Source organism: Nicotiana tabacum, chromosome 3 (genome assembly GCF_000715075.1).
Source record: "Nicotiana tabacum cultivar K326 chromosome 3, ASM71507v2, whole genome shotgun sequence".
NCBI classification, from domain to species: Eukaryota; Viridiplantae; Streptophyta; class Magnoliopsida; order Solanales; family Solanaceae; genus Nicotiana; species Nicotiana tabacum.
In genome coordinates this window covers 148,446,722-148,466,909 of record NC_134082.1, presented here as the reverse complement: position 1 = coordinate 148,466,909, position 20,188 = coordinate 148,446,722, and the positions used below count along the sequence as shown (strand labels likewise).

General features: G+C 38.7%; 1 protein-coding gene across 1 annotated transcript; it reads left to right on the top strand.

Moving 5' to 3' along the window:
• Positions 1-588: 588 nt before the first annotated feature.
• Positions 589-4,517, top strand: LOC107772125 (thioredoxin reductase NTRB). Its single transcript, XM_016591610.2, has 2 exons — positions 589-1,654; positions 4,251-4,517. The coding sequence occupies exons 1-2, from the start codon at positions 622-624 to the stop codon at positions 4,319-4,321; spliced, it is 1,104 nt and encodes a 367-aa protein (XP_016447096.2). The 5' UTR covers positions 589-621; the 3' UTR covers positions 4,322-4,517.
• Positions 4,518-20,188: the final 15,671 nt, after the last annotated feature.

Here is a 20,188-nt window from a genome sequence, read left to right as displayed (position 1 = left end):
CCCAACTCTATGCATAGATCTGTCCCTGCCTTTAACTAGTCAAAATATACAATTTGTATCAAAAGTGCCCTCACGTAAGTCTTCAATCGTGCAGTCTCATCAATATCATCACCGGTGAGATGGTGACTATAATATTATAAATATTTACTATAATTTGACTTTTATTATGAAACATATATTGATTAGAAACACACCTTTATAATCAAGCTAAACTATGCCCTTATTAACTTGTCGAACCAAGTGTTCGAGGATTGCTTTATATGATTTTCCTTTGATATCATATCCGGAATTCAAATTTTTTGTTTGAGAACTTCTCTAGAAACTAATCTCAGAAAACTAAGTACAAAAGAAGTCATATTCATATAATATAAACAAGGATGACAAGGAATAACTTGGCTTCAATTTACCTCCAAAATAAGAACTCCATTAAAAACAATAAAAAAGAAGGAATAAGATGTTGAACTAAGCTAAGCATGTAATTGGATTCCGAATATGGTTTTGCTTCCAAAACTATATTTCCAATATGATATAGTAGTACACATTTCCCCATTCAATATTCATATTTAAACAGTTGTCTGGTTGCAAAGTCAAACTAAAACCCATTCTATTCAAAGCAAAAATATGAGGGGGAACTGTTGGCCAAAACTCTTAAATACCCTCAAAAAAGCCCGTAACCTAATTCCCGTCGCTGCCCTCTCCACCACCTCCTCCGCTAATTCTCCCAAAATCTCCTCCATGGACGATCTTCCCAAAACCCTAAAAACCCCCCTCTGTATCATCGGCAGCGGCCCCGCAGCTCACACGGCCGCCATTTACGCCGCACGTGCCGAACTAAAGCCGATCCTCTTCGAAGGATGGATGGCTAACGACATAGCTCCCGGCGGTCAGCTTACGACCACCACCGATGTCGAGAACTTTCCCGGTTTTCCTGAAGGTATTGGCGGTGGTGAGCTAATGGAACGGTGCCGTGCGCAGTCCGTTCGTTTCGGGACACAAATTCATACTGAAACTGTAACTAAAGTTGACTTTTCTAAAAGTCCTTTTGAGATTGTTTCGTCTGATAGGACTGTGTTAGCTGACGCCGTTATTGTTGCTACCGGTGCTGTAGCTAAGCGGCTTGAATTTCCCGGCTCCGGCAATGACGGGTTCTGGAATAGGGGAATTTCGGCCTGCGCCGTTTGTGATGGCGCGGCTCCGATTTTTAGGAATAAGCCGTTGGCGGTGATTGGTGGTGGGGATTCAGCTATGGAAGAAGCTAATTTTTTGACTAAATATGGTTCTAAAGTGTATATTATTCATAGGAGGGATGAGTTTAGGGCATCGAAGATTATGCAAAGTAGAGCATTGAGTAACCCTAAAATAGAGGTGATTTGGAACTCAAGTGTAGTGGAGGCTTATGGGGAGAAGCTATTGGGTGGATTGAAGGTGAAGAATGTTGTTACTGGGCAAGTTTCGGATTTGCAGGTTTCAGGTTTGTTTTTCGCCATTGGGCATGAACCAGCTACTAAGTTTTTGGACGGGCAGTTAGAGTTGGATTCTGATGGGTATGTTGTGACTAAGCTGGGGACGACGTTGACCAGTGTTAGGGGTGTTTTTGCTGCTGGTGATGTGCAGGATAAGAAGTATAGGCAAGCTATTACAGCTGCTGGCTCAGGTTAGTTGTTCGGACTTGCTTTAGTTTATTGCTTTGCTTAACTCAGTATAACTACTTTTCTTTTTATTCTTGGTTGTGATTTCTAACCTTTGTAGAATTTGAATGTCAATTAACTGGCTAATGCCCTTAGATGTTGTTGAATGCTTGTGCATATTTCTCTCGTTGATATTTGGTCTAAAACGTTAGCAGAGAGATGTTTCATTAGTATAGCAAACTTTTAGTTTTATCAATAATGAAGTAGAGAATGCACTCTTTGCAGCTATCCTGTCTGGATATTTGCTGAAGAAAACCAATTCGTCAAGTGACATAATGGCTGTCTTTTATAGTGGTTTACCTTAGTTTTATAATTTGTATCATTCACAATGGTTTCTTTTGAGCTACCTTAATGTAATATTTAGAAGAAAAGGAACCAAAAACAGTCCCATCAGTGTCGTGTTAATTTGATTTGGTTATTGGAAGAGGAACTTCTCGATATAAGCAGTAAGAATAGAGCAAATATATGATATGAAGAAACCAATAATACATATGGAGATCGCCTTAGGGGGTGGCAAGGCACCGTGCTGCTTAAAGTATCACTTGAACATTAGTCTATGCGTTGCAAATATGCTTGAAATGTTCTTGGAGAGGTTTCTAGTGTAAGGACCTCGATCCCATAGCTTGGGTGGTGGGGCTGCCCTTGTGATGGACAAGAAAAAGGGTTTAAATGCAGTTTTTTGTATTTTGTTCCAATCTCAGATTTTTCTTTGGTTCAATAGCCATCACTAGCATAAAACAAATTACTTGATTAATGATTTAAATTTAGAGAAGTGTTTTTGTGTTGGAAAAACTCACCTGATTATCATTTAGACCTTGCCATGATTTACAAAACTTCAGATTTCTCATTGCTTAAAGGTGCTTCTTTTTTTTAAATAACTCTAGTGATATCTGCCTCGATATGAAACCAATGCCAAGAAGATAATCCTTTAAAACAACAATTTTCTGGCTGGTCTAGATGGCATCTTGTCCGAATTCTTTGGATAAACCATCTTTTTTAGAAAGAAAGGTTCAACATAAACCATCTTTTAGGGATTGTAAAAATGTTTTCGAACTCAGTAAGAGAATTAATAGCCTCATGTTTCACTATAATCATAGAAATCGTGATTCTAGGATCTTCTGATGCCTTCATATCAAAGAAATACAAGCATCAATCTGAGCTTTGGTTAATCCATTTACATAATAACGGGCCTTTTTGGTGATGAAAAAATCGGGATATTTTATTCCAAAAGTATGGTCTTTTGAAAACTGTTTTACCATTCTAAGGTGGGATTTAGGTCCTACCGATTTATCTCTGACAGAACGATTTCATAGCAAATACCGAATAGTTAAACCAGTTTGCTCTACTGAAACCAGTTGACTATTTAGCTTCTCTGATTAAAAAAAAAAGTGACTCAATGAAAAAAAATTAAATACTCAAGCTTTGAGAAATTGTGCATGTGATTCTTTTCAATATTGATTTTTCACGTGGTTTAAGATTATGCAATTGTAAGATTTATTACTAGTTTGTGGCTATGTAAATGCTGGGTTAGATCATAGTGTTTGCAGAAAAGGGATTTTTGTTTAAAGAAAAATTTGTAGCAACTCGTCCATATTGTTTCTAGTACTGTTGTGAGGTATTCTGATTTCCTTGGAAGATATATAATTGTCAAATGGATAAAGGTTGCGGTATATGTTCTAGGACTTGTTTGCTGGAGCTTTTTTTTTTTTATTAAGCTCTGTACTTCTGCTAGTTTCCGTAATTTACAGAAATGTGTCTAAGGGATCCTACTAAGTTTAGGACATGTTATTGAACTAGGTTTGCTTTTTTAGGATCCTTACATTTTTTTTTTTGAGATGGAATTTTTAGGATCCTTACATTTGGCATTGAATTTTACGTTATGCTTGTGCAATAGTAATGTTGATTCATTTTTATATTTGGAGCATCCTTGAGAAGGAAACATTTTTCCTGATAAATTAATCTGAGAAAGAAACATTTTAGAGGAATGACCTTGTGAAAGAAATATGGTATCTGTTGGGTGCGGTTAGTAGCTTCCGCAAACATAAAGAGTACCTTGTGAAACAATTTGATTTCTGTTGGGTGCTCTATGCAATGCTGGTACCTTTGCAGTTGGTGCTTAGAAACTTTGTATGATGCCTCTTGCCTTTTCTTTTCTAAACATTTGTTGCAACTTTAATCAAGAATATCTCTATATGCTAAGCTTGGTTGGATACTGATATTAACACCTTAACATTTTGATACTCGAGATGTTCACGAATTCTATTGTTGGAATTTCTACCCATACAAGACCCTAGATCTCTGAGTTATACTAATGTGAAAAAAATGGTAGGAAATTTACTTATCATGTAAAAGTTGTACACAATGTTTATCTGAAATGGTTATGCCTTTGGGGAAGCTAGTGATAATTGCATCAATATGTTTATTTTAATTGCTTTTGTTTTACTTCATGATTTTGCCATTATGTTCTTCAAGTGTAACAATTGTGTCTGGACGAAGCACGTTTCTCTCGAAATAACACACGGCCTAATGTTTTTTGGTTCCTGTTTTGGGGCATGCTTGTAGGGTGCATGGCAGCTTTAGATGCCGAACATTACTTGCAAGAAATTGGTGCCCAAGAGGGAAAGAGTGATTGATTGCTTGGTATTGTTCCATTGAAATTGTGTTGCAAAAGGTCAGGATTGCATTGAAATCTATGTATTAAGAATTTGTTTCCTCGCAAATATTTATGATTGAAAAGCATATTATTTTTATGAAGCGATTTCTCAAGCCATGGTTCGTTCTTTGTACTAAACAGTTGGATTAATTTGAGAGATGCAAGTGTTATAATCAGCTATGTTGCAATTTTGTATTGTTGCCACCTCATATTGAATTTTGTTTTTCAAGCACAATTACGTCAAAGACGTAGAGAGCCATTTCCAGAGTGGCTTTTGATCTTGTAATTAGACTTGGAATGATGTTCATTAATCTTTAACAACAAGTATTGGGGGGATGTTGGTGAAGATCTATTTCGATAAACCTTATTCTTTAGAATAGATTGTGATTATAAATCAGAGATTTTATAACAAATTATAATATTCTTTTCAGAGAACTATGATTTCTATAATATCTCAAAAATTAAACAATGTATTACTCAATTCCTCATGTTGTAATGTCAATTTGAGTGCATGCTAGTTTAGTATTGAATTTGTATTACTTTCGTGAACATATTTTCGAATCTAATAGGACGTTGATAGCTTGTTCTTGAATCTATGTTATTGATGAGAAGAAGCCCCATGAACGATTAAATGAAAGCAAGAAAAGGAATTTAGGGCTCCCGACAAAGGAAGATGTTTCGGATATAACAAGGAATAAGAAAGTTTTATTTGCACATAAGGATTTGAGATACAGAGCAATCACAACCATTGATAAAAGAAGTGATAGATTTAATCTCAACTATTCAGATCATGCGAGGAACAACTATGAAGCATTGGATGCCAAAATTATTTCCACATGTGAGACGTGTAGATAGCACTATAAAGAATAAATACAGTTAGTTTGTTAATTGGTAGCAAATAAATAACAATTAGACAATTGTACAAGACTTTATTTTCTTTTATGATTTTTTTTATTTACATAGAATATATAGAGGATATGTTGTGTGTGTGTGTGTGTGTGTGTATATATATATATATATATATATAATTCTGCAGATTCTCTTTTCAATTCTTTATAATCTTACATGGTATCAGAGCAGTGAGGCTCGATCCTTGAAGAAAGTTTTTCATCATCGTTTTTGTGAGAATTTTCCATCACATTCATCATGTCTGACAGTACTTAGACCTCCCTACTCAATCTGCACCTGGAAATGCAGTCACCATTGATCAGAATCATCCTTACTTTTCTCATTCATTTTATGCTCCTGGAATGACACTTGTTAATGCTGCTTTTGATGGGAGAGGATTTCATGGCTGGTGAAGATCAGTACTGATAGCCCTTTCAGCTAAAAATAAATTGAGATTTATCAATGGTTCATGCCCTGCACTTGCTCTCACTTCAAAAGATTATCAACCTTAGAGCAGATGCAATGACATGGTAATCCTGGCTGCTGAACTCACTGTCCAAAATCTGCAAAAGACCTCTGGACAAGCTTGGAATACAAGTTTGGTCAGTCAAATGGAGCAAAATTATACCACATGAGGAAAGAACAATTTGGATTAGTACAAGGTACAAATGACATAGCAAGCTACTCCACAAAACTCAAAAGATCGTGGGACTCACTCAACTGTGATGCCAAAATGCAATTGCCTATGTGTTTGTGTAGGTAAGCAGAAATTGGAGAAGTCACTAGAGGATGAAAGACTCAATTCAATTCCTTACGGGATTGAATAATGCTTATGGTCAAGCAAGAGGAAATATACTCATGATGAACCCTCTACCCAACATAAATTGTGCCTACTCCCTTGTTCTCCAGGATAAAAATCAAAGAGAAGTCTATGCTAATCCTCTCATTTCTCCTGATTCCTCATCATTCATGGTAGGGAATAAGGTAATTCATTTTAAGGGAATTTTCCACAAAGGAATGGGAAGCAGTCACAAAGGTTTACTAGCTAAACAACCTCAAAAGTATGGGAATAACCTTAAAAAACATGGGTTTTCACCATAAAGGACCTCAACTTTCAAAGGAAAGAAGACAAAGTTCAACCCTAATGTATCTTGCACCTATTGCAAGAAGACATGACACTCTTTGGCTGATTGTTATATGATCATAGGCTTTCTTGAGGATTTCGAGTTCACTAATGGGAAAGGAAATCAGGGAACAATCAGGAGCAATGTAATTTTATGTGGAGACCAGGGAGAAGATCCAAACAACAACAACTACAATCAAATACTGAATCAACATTTTTCTAAAGATCAGTTTTCACACTTGGTTCAATGGATCAAACATGTCAAAGTGGGAGAATCGGGAAGTTCTAGTTCAGAGATTAATGCAAATGTTGTAGCTGGTACAATTATCAAATATTCTTTGACTCAAATGCTTTATCTCCTTTTCCAGTTCCTATAATATTAATCTTCCTAATTCTTTCAAAGTCATAGTCACTCATATAGGCAGGATTTCTATCTTACCTAATTTTGTTCTGGAAAATGTTTTTCATGTCCCAAGTTTCATATACAATTTACTATCAGTAAATAGATTTTGTTCATATTGCATTATCTCATTCTCATCTAGTTAATGTCTGTTGCAGACCCCTTTATTGAAGAGGCATCAAGTTTTTGGTGAAGCTAGAGAAGGATTATATCTATTGGAGCCTAATGCTGATAGTACTAAGTTTATGAATCAAGAAAATGTAGTTCAAACATCAGAACAAAATATTTTTAGTCATGTTTCAGTTCCTTTTTATTTTTTTCAAATGCAATCTCTCATGTAAACCTTTGACACATTAGATTGGGGCATTTGGCTTTTTTCATCAATGAAGCATCTCAGTTTTATTTCATTTCCTTCCAATTCTGAATGTTTCTGTGATATATGCCCCAAAGCTAGGCAAACTTTTAATCCTTTTCCTTTAAGTCAAATTAAATCCAAAAGAGCATTTTAGTTAATACATATAGATATTTGGGGTCTACACAAAGTTCCTACTTATAATAGATTTAAATATTTTTTAACCATTGTGGATGATTTTAGCAGAGAGACTTGGACCTTCCTAATTAGTACCAAAAGTAATGCTTTTAGGGTACTAAAGAATTTCCTAACAATGGTTGAAAGACAGTTTTGTGTGAAAGTACAGAAAATAAGGACAGATAATGCTTTTGAGCTTGGGAAAGGATCTCAAGAAGCTGTTTTTCTTTCCTCTCAAGGAATAATTCACCAAACATCTTGCGTTGCAACCCCTCAACAAAATGGCATAGTTGAGAGGAAACACATACATCTTTTGGAAATGGCAAGAGCATTGCTCTTTCAATTACAAAATCCTATTTGTTACTGAGGTGAGTGTCTGTTGACTGCTATATTTTTAATTAATAGGCTGCCTTCTAAAGTACTTAAGGGTCAGACCCTTTATTTCACGCTATTTGGACAACCCCCTTCCTATGATTCTCTTAGAAAATTTGGTTGTCTTTGTTATGTTTCTACTTTATCTAATGGTAGAAGCAAGTTTAACCCCAGAGCAAAGGCATGTGTGTTTTTAGGCTACCCTTTGGGTCAAAAGGGTTACAAGTTGCTAAAATTGGACACCAAGAAAATCTTGTCTCTAGGGATGTTCATTTCCATGAATCCAAGTTTCCATTTACTACATATGCCCTTTCCACAGATCCCATATTTCCTTTCTCCTCACCTCCTGATAACTCATTAACTAGTGGGGACAACTCTTTACTTTTGTTTTAGTCCGAAAGTATTGATTTGTGTTTTCGAAACTGATAAAATTGTGAAAATTACAGGAATATTGGAAGTTTGATCTCCCATGATGAAATCCGACTCAAAAGAAGTGTTCTAAAGCATAAGGAAAAAAAGGCGCAGAAGCAAAGAAGTGCGGTCCCTAGAAGGAATTCATCGGCCGTAGAAGAAATTTTGGACCGCAAAATTCCATCTGCGGCCGCAACCCAAGTTAAAGACCCCAACATGATTTTGACAGATGTGCGGCCACAAAATAGGGTCTGCACTAATAAATAATTCCAAGTTCAGAGAGTGTGCAGAAGACCAAATCCTGACATCATGCTGAAGTGCGGACCGCACAAGAATTGTGCAGCCGCAAAAGTTGCTTTGCAGCTGCAATCCAGAAATGTGCGGCTACAGAATCTACTCACCTGCCAACTGAAGAAATCTGCGGACCGCACATGAATTGTGCGGCCGCAGAACCTCCCGAGGGATATTTTTGTCATTGAATTTTGGCCCACTATAAATAGACAAGTTTCACAAATATAGGTCAAGTTTGGAAGAAAAAGTTGTTGTAGCCGTTACCTTTTACTACTTTAGGAAGTTTGTAACCAATTTAGTATTTTTACATTATCTTTTACTATTTTAATCCTTGATTACGAGTTTAATTAGCTTTTCTTTCTTTATTTTCTTCCATTCTCATTATGAGTAGCAAGATTTTTACTAGGGATGTGACTCAATCCTAGTGTGTAAACCTTGTGGATATTTAATTTAATGCTTGTTTATGATTGGGTGTTGGTTATTTAGCTTAGTTCATGCTTTAATTTTAGAATTAAACCTCAAGCCAACCGAAGAGGCCGGGTGCCTCATGACAATGTACCCGATCCACCCCCACCTCCATCACGAGCGGCTCCACACTAGGTGTTACCTAGTGAAAGATATGCTAGTGCAATATTCCCTCCCCATATTAGGGCGTACAACTTCTAAATCACCAATGTGATGCTCATTTTGCTTGAGCAACGGGGTTTCTTCACCGGTGCTCCAACTCAAAATGCGTATAATTATTTGAAGGGGTTTGTGGATACTTGATAGGGGAACAAACAAACAAATGTCTGCGAGGATGCATTGAGGCTAAGGCTTTTTTTGGTTCTCTACACGGGGGAAAGCTTTAGATTGGTTTGAACAATTACCGAACCATTCCATTCACACTTGGGATGAGTTGGCGGAAAAATTTATTGCTAAGTTCTTCTCTCTCGGGCACATGGCTACACTTCGAGATGATATTTTGGCATTCAAGCAAAAGTCAAATGAACCACTACACGAGGTATAAGAGCGCTATAGAACAACAATGGTTAAGGAATGTCCCAACAACAATATGACGGAAAACATGATTCAACAAACCTTCTATTGTGGGATCAACACAACCAACCAATGTGTAGTGAATCAACTTGCCGGTGGGAACTTTATGACTATGAAGGCATGTGAGAATTTGGATGAAATTGCGGAAACGTCACCGGTTTGGAAATCCCGGGCCAATGTTCCACAAAGTGATACCGAATATGATCCACCTTCACAAAGAATTACATGACCATGGGCAAAACATTGCCGAATTGACTACTACCATGAATCAACTAGCAAAGGCTCAACTTCATCAAGTGCAAAATTCTAAGCAAGTCAATGCCATGGAATGGGTGAACATGATGCTAAACAAGGGAAGGGCCAAAGGTCCTCAAGTGCAAATCGAGTGGAGAACTATGAGCAAGACGATAGTGGTTTTGAGCAAGATAATTCCTATAATGAACAAGAGGAGGAAGTGCAATATGTGAACAATTTTCAAGGGAAAAGAAACAAACTTTCAACGCCTAAACCAACAACAATGACGACCTCAAAACAATCAAGGTAATTGGAATTCTAACAATCAAGGAAATTAGAGTGGTAACAATAATCAAGGGAATTGGCATAACAACAACAATCAAGGAAATTGGAGTGGAAATAATTAAGGAAATGGGGGGGGGGGGAGGGGGGGACAATCAAAGCGTATGATACAACAATCAAGGCAACCAGGGGTTGGGTTTTTAAAGGCCCCCAATGAATCAACAACCGAGCAACCCGCCTCTTTATCCTTCCTATGGTCCAAGTTCTTCAAACAATAAGATGGGGCATATGGAAAATGTGTTCAAGCAAATGATGGAAAAGAATGCTGATTCGTATGACCAACTTTCCTCACACAACATATCAATCCCCAACTTAGAAGTTCAAATGGGGCAAATCTCTCAAGCTCTAAATTCTCGTCCTAAGAGGGCATTACCAAGTGACACTGTAGTAAACCCAAAGGGTGGAAACAACACGGGGAATGCCATGGTCGTGACCACAAGAAGTGGAAGAGGTGGGAATGCACCCACCTCAAGTCAAATGAAACTTGTTGATGATGATCAAGTGGTGAAAGAAGAGGAGGTCTCGAACAATATGGTGCAACCTAATGAGGAAGTTCCGATTGATATTGATGATAGTGTGGAAGAGACTCAAAAGGAGGTAAACCCGTCTATGGATCACATTATTGATATATCAGAGCCGGAAGTGCAAAAGGCTAAGGCATTATTGCCTAAGACTCCACCTCCATAACCTCAAAGGCTTGCCAAGAAAAATGGTGAGAATAAATTCAAGAAGTTCATTCAAATGATGAAGATTCTCTCAATCAATGTGCTATTAGTTGAAGCTTTGGAACAAATGCCCGGTTATGCAAAGTCTATAAAGGATCTCGTGACAAAGAAGCGGTCAATGAATTTTGAAACCATCAAAGTCACTCATCAAGTGAGTGCAATTGTGCATTCAATGGCTCCTAAGTTGGAGGATTCTGGTGCTTTCACGATTCCTTGTACAATTGGAAGTGCCAAGTTTGCTAAAGCTTTGTGTAATCTTGGGGCAAGTATTAATTTCATGCCCTATTCGGTTTTCAAGACTTTGGGAATTGGGCAACCAAGACCCCCATCTATGAGATTGCAAATGGCCGATCGTACTATGAAGATGCCCTTAGGAATGATTGAAGATGTTTTGGTTTTTGTTGATAAATTCATTCTTCCAGCGAATTTTGTCATTCTAGATTGTGGAGTTGATTATGAGGTGTCGATTATTCTTGGGAGACCTTTTCTTTCTACGGGGAAGGCTCTTTGTGATGTTGAAGCCGGAGAACTTACCTTCCGGGTTAGTGATGAAAAAGTGGTATTCCATGCGGCAACCAAATAGCAATGAGGTGTGCTCTTTTGTGTACTTGGTAACCAATGTTATTGTTGATGAAACAAGTGCTACACTCAATGTTGGAGGCCGTCTTGCTCAACTTGATGATGATGAGATGGATGGCTTCATGGAATGTCTGAACTCTTTGCATGGAATGGGGTCGTGCAACCATGCACCCCGAAAATTATCCTTGGTCTTGAAAATAGGATAACTCCTCCTACAAAGCCTTCTATTGAAGAGCCTCCTACCTTGGAGTTGAAGCCATTTCCTCCACATCTTCGGTATGAATTTATTGGTCCTTGTTCTACTTTACCGGTTATTCTCTCATCTTGTTTGACTAACGTGCATATTGGCTTTGCTACAAAAGAGGATGAAGGCTATTGGGTGGACCTTGGTGGATATTCGGGGGATAAGCCCCGCCTTTTGCATGCATAAGATCAACTTGGAGGATGGTTCCGAATCATCTATAGAACATCAAAGGAGGTTCAATGAGGCTATGCAAGAAGTTGTCAAAAAGAAGATTATCAAGTGGTTGGAGAGGTTGTCTACCCCATCTCTGATAGTTCATGGACCTCTCCGGTTCAATGTGTCACAAAGAAGGAGGCATTACAGTGGTCACCAATGACAAGAATGAGTTGATTCCTACAAGATTGGTGACCGGTTAGAGGGTTTGTATGGACAATCGCAAGCTCAACAAAGTCATAAGGAAGGATCACTTTCCACTTCCTTTTTTAGATCAAATGCTTGATAGACTGGCCAACCGTGCTTTTTATTGCTTTCTTGATGGGTATTCGGGCTACAACCAAATTCTTATTTCTCCAGAAGATCAAGAGAAATAACCTTTATATGTCCCTATGGCACTTTTGTTTTCAAGCGGATGTCATTTGGTTTATGCAATGCACCAGTGAATTTTCAAAGGTGTATGATGACTATTTTCATGGATATGGTAGAGGAATACCTTGAGGTTTTCATGGATGACTTCTCGGTGGTTGAAAATTCTTTTGATGATTATCTTGCTACTTTGGACAAAGTATTAGCTAGATGTGAAGAAATAAATTTGTTGCTCAGTTGGGAGAAATGTCATTTCATGATCGAGGAAGGCATTGTCCTTGACCACAAGATCATAAAGAATGAAAATGAAGTTGACAAGACAAAGATTGAGGTAATTTGTAAACTTCCACCTCCAACTTTGGTGAAGGGTGTGCGGCGTTTCTTAGGCCATGCAGGGTTTTACCGGTGCTTCATCAAAGATTTCTCTAAGGTGGTGAACCCGTTGTGCACGTTTCTTGAGAAGGATTCTATGTTTAACTTCAATGATGATTACATGAGAGCTTTTGAATTGTTAAAGTTCAAGTTGACAACTACTCCTATCACCACTGCTCCAAATTGGAGTGTACCTTTTGAACTCATGTGTGATGCAAGTGACGTAGCGGTTGGGGCTATTTTGGGGCAACCCATCAACAAGATTTTTTCATCCGGTCTACTATGCTAGTAAGACCATAAATAGTGCCCAAGTCAACTATACCGTTACGGAGAAAGAGCTCCTTGTTATTGTGTTTGCAATTGAGAAGTTTCGCCCGTACTTAATGGGTGCAAAAGTCATTGTCTACACGGACCATGCGGCACTTCATTATCTTATGAGCAAGAAAGACTCCAAAACTCAGTTGATGAGATGAGTGCTCTTGTTGCAAGAGTTTAATATTGATATCCAAGATATAAAGGGTAGTGAAAACCAAGTGGCAGACCACTTGTCTCGTTTGGAGGAGGAGGGGAGGTCGCATGATGGCCTTGAAATTAATGACTCATTCCCCGATGATCAACTCTTGGCAATTTCAATGAAAGAGGTGCCATGGTTCACGAATTTAGCAAATTTCCTTGTATGTGGAATCATCCCAGATGAGTTCTCTTCAAACCAAAGGAAGAAGCTCAAACGGGATTGTCAAGATTATTATTGGAATGAACCATACCTCTTCCGGATTTGTACGGATGAGGGTGATTAGAAGATGTGTACCAGAAGAAGGGCAAGGTAAAATTCTTGGGGCTTGTCATTCTTCGCCATATGGTGGTCATCATGGTGGAGCGATAATAGCAACCAAAGTGCTTAGTTGTGGTTTTTATTGGCCGACCCTTTACAAGGATGCAAGTGAGTTAATGAAAATATGTGATGAATTTCAACGGGCCAGTGGTATCTCAAAGAAAAATGAAACACCTCTCACTACCATTTTGGATATTGATATTTTTTAAATATGGGGTATTGACTTCATGGGTCTTTTTGTGAGTTCTTGTGGAAATACCTACATCTTGGTCATAATGGATTATGTGTCCAAATGGGTTAAGGTTGTTGCTTTACCCAACAATGAGGTGAGAAGTGTGCTGGCGTTCTTAGAGAAGAAATTTTCACAAGGTGTGGTACTTCGCGTGCAATTATAAGCAATGGGGGTCACATTTTTGCAACAGGGATTTCAACACTTTACTTAGCAAGTATGGTGTTACTCACAAAGTCACGACTCCCTATCACCCACAAGCTAGTGGGCAAGTGAAAGTCTCCAACCAGGATATAAAGAGTATTTTGTCCAAAATGGTGAATGCTAATCGGACAGATTGGTCCAAGAAGCTTGATGATGCATTATGGGCTTATAGGACGACTTACAAAACACCTATCGGGATGTCTCCATATCGGTTGGTATTCGGAAAAGCTTGTCATCTTTTGGTGGATTTAGAGCACAAGGTCATGTGGGCTCTAAAGGGGTTGAATCTTGATTAGGATATAGCCGCTAACTTGAGGGTTGCACACTTGAATGAATTAGATGAGTTCTGATACCATACTTATGCAAGTTCGTCCTTTTACAAAGAAAAGATGAAATATCTTCATGATAAATACATTTGGAACAAAGAGTTCAAGGTGGGCGATCTTGTATTGTTGTTTAACTCAAGGTTGAGGATGTTTCTCGGGAAGCTAAAGTCTAAATGGAGTAGTCCTTTTGAAATTATGGGTGTGACACCTTTTGATGCATTAGACTTGAAGAACAAAAACAATGAAGTATTCAGAATCAATGGTCAACGGGTGAAACACTATTTGGGAAAGGTTAGAGATAGCCACATCGTGGCGGTCATTCATTTCACTTGATGGTATTTTGCGTCGTTCCACAATGTTATATCAGAAGCTTCTTTGGAGGAAACCCATGTTTCTTTTCCTTTTTCTTTTTTATAGTTAGGTGTTATTTTTGTTCTAACTCGATTTGAAGTGTGCTACAGGGCTAAGTGTGACTTACAGGAATTTTGGATGAAAATATGGCTAAGTGTTTTAAGAAATGTGGACCGCTGTTGATTTATGCGGACCACAATATTATTAGTGCTATAGAAAAAGAGCATTTCGGCCACATATTTAGCTTGCGGACCGCTCAATCGAGATGATGAAAATACAACTCTCTAAAGTTTTAGCCTATCAGTGCGAATGTCGATCTACGGTCGCACATGAAATTATGCAGACCGCATATGAAAAGCTGAGATGAGGTTCTAGGTAACAGAGTGTGGACCGCACTCGTTCTTTTTCCCCTTAGCAAACAAGTAGTATAAATAGAGGAGCATGGCTCATTTTTACGTTTTTCACTCTCTAAGCATAAAAATTGTGTTGTGTTAAATTTGCTTGGTGATTTTATTTGTCCACACACAACCACTTTGATCAGTAATTCATTTCACACACTCTATCTGGTATGCTTCAAGTTCACGTTAATCTTTTTAGTTAGTTTAATTTGTAGATTTTTGTTCTTTTTAAGCCATTTGTTATTCGAGTTCAATTGTGTGTCCATGTGGGGTAAATCTGAAAGGAGTTAACTAGATATATATTATATGGGGATTGGGTTAGTGTAATTTCATGTTTCTATGATGTAGCCATGTCAAATTATGCACGAAATTGAAAGCCCTAGATAGAAAAATTTGATATGTATGTAGTTTTTGAAATCTGCGGCCGCACTTGAATTTGTGGGTCCGCAGATATTGAACTTAGGGCAACTTAGTGAAGAAGGGATCTGCCACCGCAAGTTAAAATGTTCGAACCGCAAAATTCCCATCGCGACCTCAAAATAACCTAGTTACTATCATCAGAGAGTCCCTACTTTGAGACTCCAATGTGCGGCCGCAAGTTTAATTGTGCGAACCGCAGAAATCCTGTTACGACCGCACATTAACCAATTCTCTGTCATTAGAGAGTTATAATTTTTTAGGTTTTAGAGGTGCGACCATAAGTGAAATTGTGTGGACCGCACTTCACTTCTGTAGCCGCACAACAAAAATATACGGTCCACAAGTCCTCATCTGCAGTCACAAGTGAAATTGTGCGGACCGCAAATCACTTTCCCTGCAAGTATGATCTAACTGAACACACTCACTGTATTATAGTTTATACTTTACTTTCATGACTCATGTGTATGTTTGAACATTGAATTGTAACTAACACTCACCTTTGCTTGATACAGACAATGGTTCGATCTAGAAGACAAGGTAACACTTCAAAAGGGAAAGGTGAACCTTCTCGGGGTCGAGGCAAAAATCCTTTAACCCTTGGCCAACCACAGACAGTAAGGAAGAAAGCAACAACCGGCAGAGGGAGAGGTTCAGACCTCTCTGGGACAAGCTCATATGTCCCATCTAGGAAAGCGTCAGAGGGCAACTCAACCTTTGTTTAGGAGCAGCCGACCATACAGTTGAGGCCGTATGGGATATACCATATCAGAGACGAGCCGGCCTCATCTAATAGTGCTTCCGAGGGATCGAATAATGCTAGTAAGGCTTCTAAGCCATTAGCTACACCAGTCCCTAAGGCACAGGATACACCAGTTCATGATATCCCCGGTGATGGCGGAGGGGGAGATGCTACAGTTGCCAGCCTTGAAAGATCAAAGAAGAAAAAGGTTTGGGAGGACCGCTTTGTCAACCTAGCCGCCTTCACCAGCTTCCGTATGTGGTGGACAGTGAGGTCGCTAACTCTTGAGCGACAGTTTCTCTTGACAGATTTGGAGAGGTACAACCTAACCATTTTGACACAATTCAGGGCATGCAAGCAGTGGATATGGTTCACTCATAGTGTAATGGATGAAAAATAGTACATTGTTCGAGAATTATATGCCAATGTTGCTCATATAAAAAAAGGGAGGAAGGTGACCAAAGTATGTAACCTCAAAGTGAGGTTTGATCAGCATATGCTCAACACATACTTGGGATTTGATGATATTGAGCCGAATGAGTATTTGGAGAAGTGTGCACTGGGGGACAAAACCCGACCTTGGTTAGCTGATATTCTAGCACCACCAAGGCCACCACCACCATGGATTGTTGTTGGGGTTCCCATCCACCGGAGCACTTTGAGTTTTGAGGCGAAGGGGTGGCAAACCTTTGTCTACAACAGACTGGACCCGAGCCAAAATGAGACTCATCTCCGATTCCTCGAGCAGTTCTGGTGGCTTCTATCATCGTCGGATACCCTATCAATGTGGGTGCTGTGATGTCAGCCAACATCTCAGTGATCGTTCGGCAAGATGAATCGTCCTACTCGTATCCCAGCACTATTACAAAATATCTCACCGATGCAAAGGTAGAGCCGAGGGATTGTGATACAATGTTGAAGCTGAAGAAGCCTTTTACTTGGTACTCAGAGATGGATGCGAACAACCCGATGAGGAAAGTTCAGCCTCCTACCACCACATGCGAGTATGATGAGCCAGCCGTGGTAGTTTCTGAGACAGTTGATGTTTCATCCACTTCGGCTGAGCCTTCCTCAAGTGTCATAGCTATGCCTCCACCATCATCCACAACCCCTACTACAACTCCTGCCACAACTCCCACCTCAGCTCTTAGGCTAGTGCCTATGCCTACTAGCCCCCTATTTGTGCTTGAGTCTCCTAGACATTGGCGAGTCTCAACAACTGATGCAGACAGCTACTGCAAAGCTGTCTGACTTGTCTAGTACTGTTGCAATGCATTCTACTTCTCAGGCACCTCAGTTTCCCCCGACCATTGATGAGACACTAAAGAAGCTGATCACGTCCAAATGCACATCTCTAAAGAGGTATGGCACGGTTGTTTGCAATAATGAAACCCAACAAGGAGTCAAGATTGAATCCATAGAGAACTAAGATGGGAGTTAGTAGTATATATTCAGAATGAGTACGTGAAGTATCTAGATTGGACTTCCACAAACAAGTTTTTGTTTCTACTTTTAAAATTAAGCTAACAATTGCAAATCTAAAGGTATAAAACTAGAGTAGATTGTTTTTGATAGTTTTTCAAAGATATAAAAAGGCCCAGGGCTGTGACCATGACCTAGGTGTTTGCCTAATGGGATAAATACTTTTATGATTGTTTTATTGACTGTGGTGTATTATAGCTTACATCACTATATTGCCCGCTCAATATCTCTTGGTTAGAGAGTAGTTTTGCCCAATTTGGCTTTCTCAAGTCCAAATGGGTATCTAACAAAACGGTTGATAAGAGCTCAAGTCGGGTTGTTACTATCTCTAGGTTGAACCCTTTATTTGGGTTAATCAATCTCTCAATTGACCCAATTCCTTGTTAGATAAGTTAACTTAGACTAGATCCCTCTTTCTCAAGAAGAGACTAAGTCAAATAAGCATGAATCAATGTTTAAAACTACTAATTCTACAATTGAAGCTTGAACCTAGCTAAATAACAAATACCCATTCACAAACAAGCACAAAATTAATCACCCATAAGGTTTACACATAGGATTGTGTCATAACCCTAGTAAAAATTTAGCTACTCATAATGGGTATAGAAGAAAATAAAGAAGAAAAGATAATAAAACTCATATTGAAATATTAAAAGATAGAAATTCAATGTTGAATCATCAAAATAAGCTAAAGTTTCCTAAAGAAGTAAAGAAAAATGGCTACAATACTTTTAATATTCAAAACTTAACCTAATTTCGTGAAACTCTTCTATTTATATTATGCTGACAATTTCGAACAAAAATGCCCCTCGGGAGGTTTTGCGGCCGCATAATTCCATGTGTAGTCCACAGAATTCTTCATATTGTAGGAGCTACGATTTGTGGCCGCACAATTCTTGATTGCGGCCACGAGGCATCATTTCTACGGTCTGCAGATTTATCACTGAGGCCGCAACTTGGTCTTCTCCGGTCCGCACCTATACTTTTGCTGCCGCAAGGCACTTCTTGGAAATTGGGAAATTGCACACTCTCTGAACTTTGTTCATATCCTAACTTTTGTGGCCGCACAATTCTTGTGCGGTCCTCAATTTGCTAGAAAGTCTGATGGGCTTTTCTTCATCATCTGCGGTCGTAGATGGAATTCTTCGATCTGCACTTCGTGAGCTTCTGTGCCTGCTATTACCTTGAGTTTAGATTACTCCTTTTTGAGTCGAATTTCATCTTGGGAGTCCAACTTCCAACATTCCTGCAATTTAACACATTTCATCAGTTTTGAAAACACAATTCAATGTTTATAGACTAAAACAAAAGCTAAAAAGGCACTAATAAGTAGTCAAAATCCCTACTTATTAACATAAAAAATAATGTCGATTCGGATGACCAACTTGCCTCTTACAACATATCAATCCGCAACTTAGAAGTTCAAATGGCTCTCAAGCTCAAAATTCTTGTCTTGAGGGGGCACTACCAATTGACACAGTAGTAAATCCAAATGGTGGAAACAACACGGGTCATGCCATGGCCGTGACCACAAGAAGTGGAAGAGGTGGAAATGCACCCACCTCAAGTCAAAGGCAACTTGTTGATGATGATCAAGTGGTGCAAGAAGAGGAAGTCCTAAACATATGGTGCAACCTAATGAGGAAGTTCAGATTGATATTGATTAAAGTGTGGAAGCGACTCAAGGGGAGGTAAACCCGTCTAGGGATCACATTATTGATATACCAGAGTCGATAGTGCAAAAGGCTAAGGAACCATTGCCTAAGCCTCCACCTCCATGACCTAAAAGACTTGCCAAGGAAAATGGTGAGAATCAATTCAAGAAGTTCATTCAAATGATGAAGAGTCTCAATCAAGATGTCATTAGTTGAAGCTTTGGAACAACTGCCCGATTATTCAAAGTTTATGAAGGATCTCGTGACAAAGAAGCGGTCAATAAATTTTCTCGTGACAATGAAGCGGTCAAGAGTAGAAATCACTTCTATAATTCTCCTGATACCCCTAGACAAAGTAAGACTCCAACTCTAGTCCTTAGGAAGTCGCCTATTCATCAAAATATTATGTTTGCAACAATATTTACCTCACAGATTTGACTACCTCCTGTTTTTCTCAACCTAGTAAACCCCACGTCTATTATTTTAGAGCTTTATCTAATCACAATCAGCACATCATGCAATCTATTTCAGAACCTAGTAGTTTCTCTCAAGCTTCTATGCATTCAGGGTGGCAACAAGCAACGTTTTCAAAGATTAAGGCTTTGAAAGTCTATAACACTTGGGAAGTGACTATTTTATCACCCCGGCTAGAAGACTTTACCTTGTAAATGGGTATACAAGGTAAAGCACAACTCCGATAGAACTGTAGAAAGATTAAAGGCAAGGTTGGTGGTGGTGGGGGATATATACAGAGAGGAATCGACTATATTGAGACCTTTTCCCCTGTGGTCAAGATGACTACCATACGATATCTAATGGTAGTAACAGCTAAGAAGAATTGGCCTATTTATCAATTAGATATCAGTAATGTATTCCTAGACGGAGATTTACAAGAAGAGGTTTTTATGAAGTTCCCGACAGGTTTATCTTCTCCTAGTCCTAATCATGTGTGTCTCCTCAAAAAATCATTATATGGTTTAAAGCAAGCTTCACGGCAGTGGTATGCCCGACTTGCTGGTGTACTAAGCTTCAAAGGGTATTTTTCGTCCTTAAATGACTATTCTTTGTTTTTCAAATAACA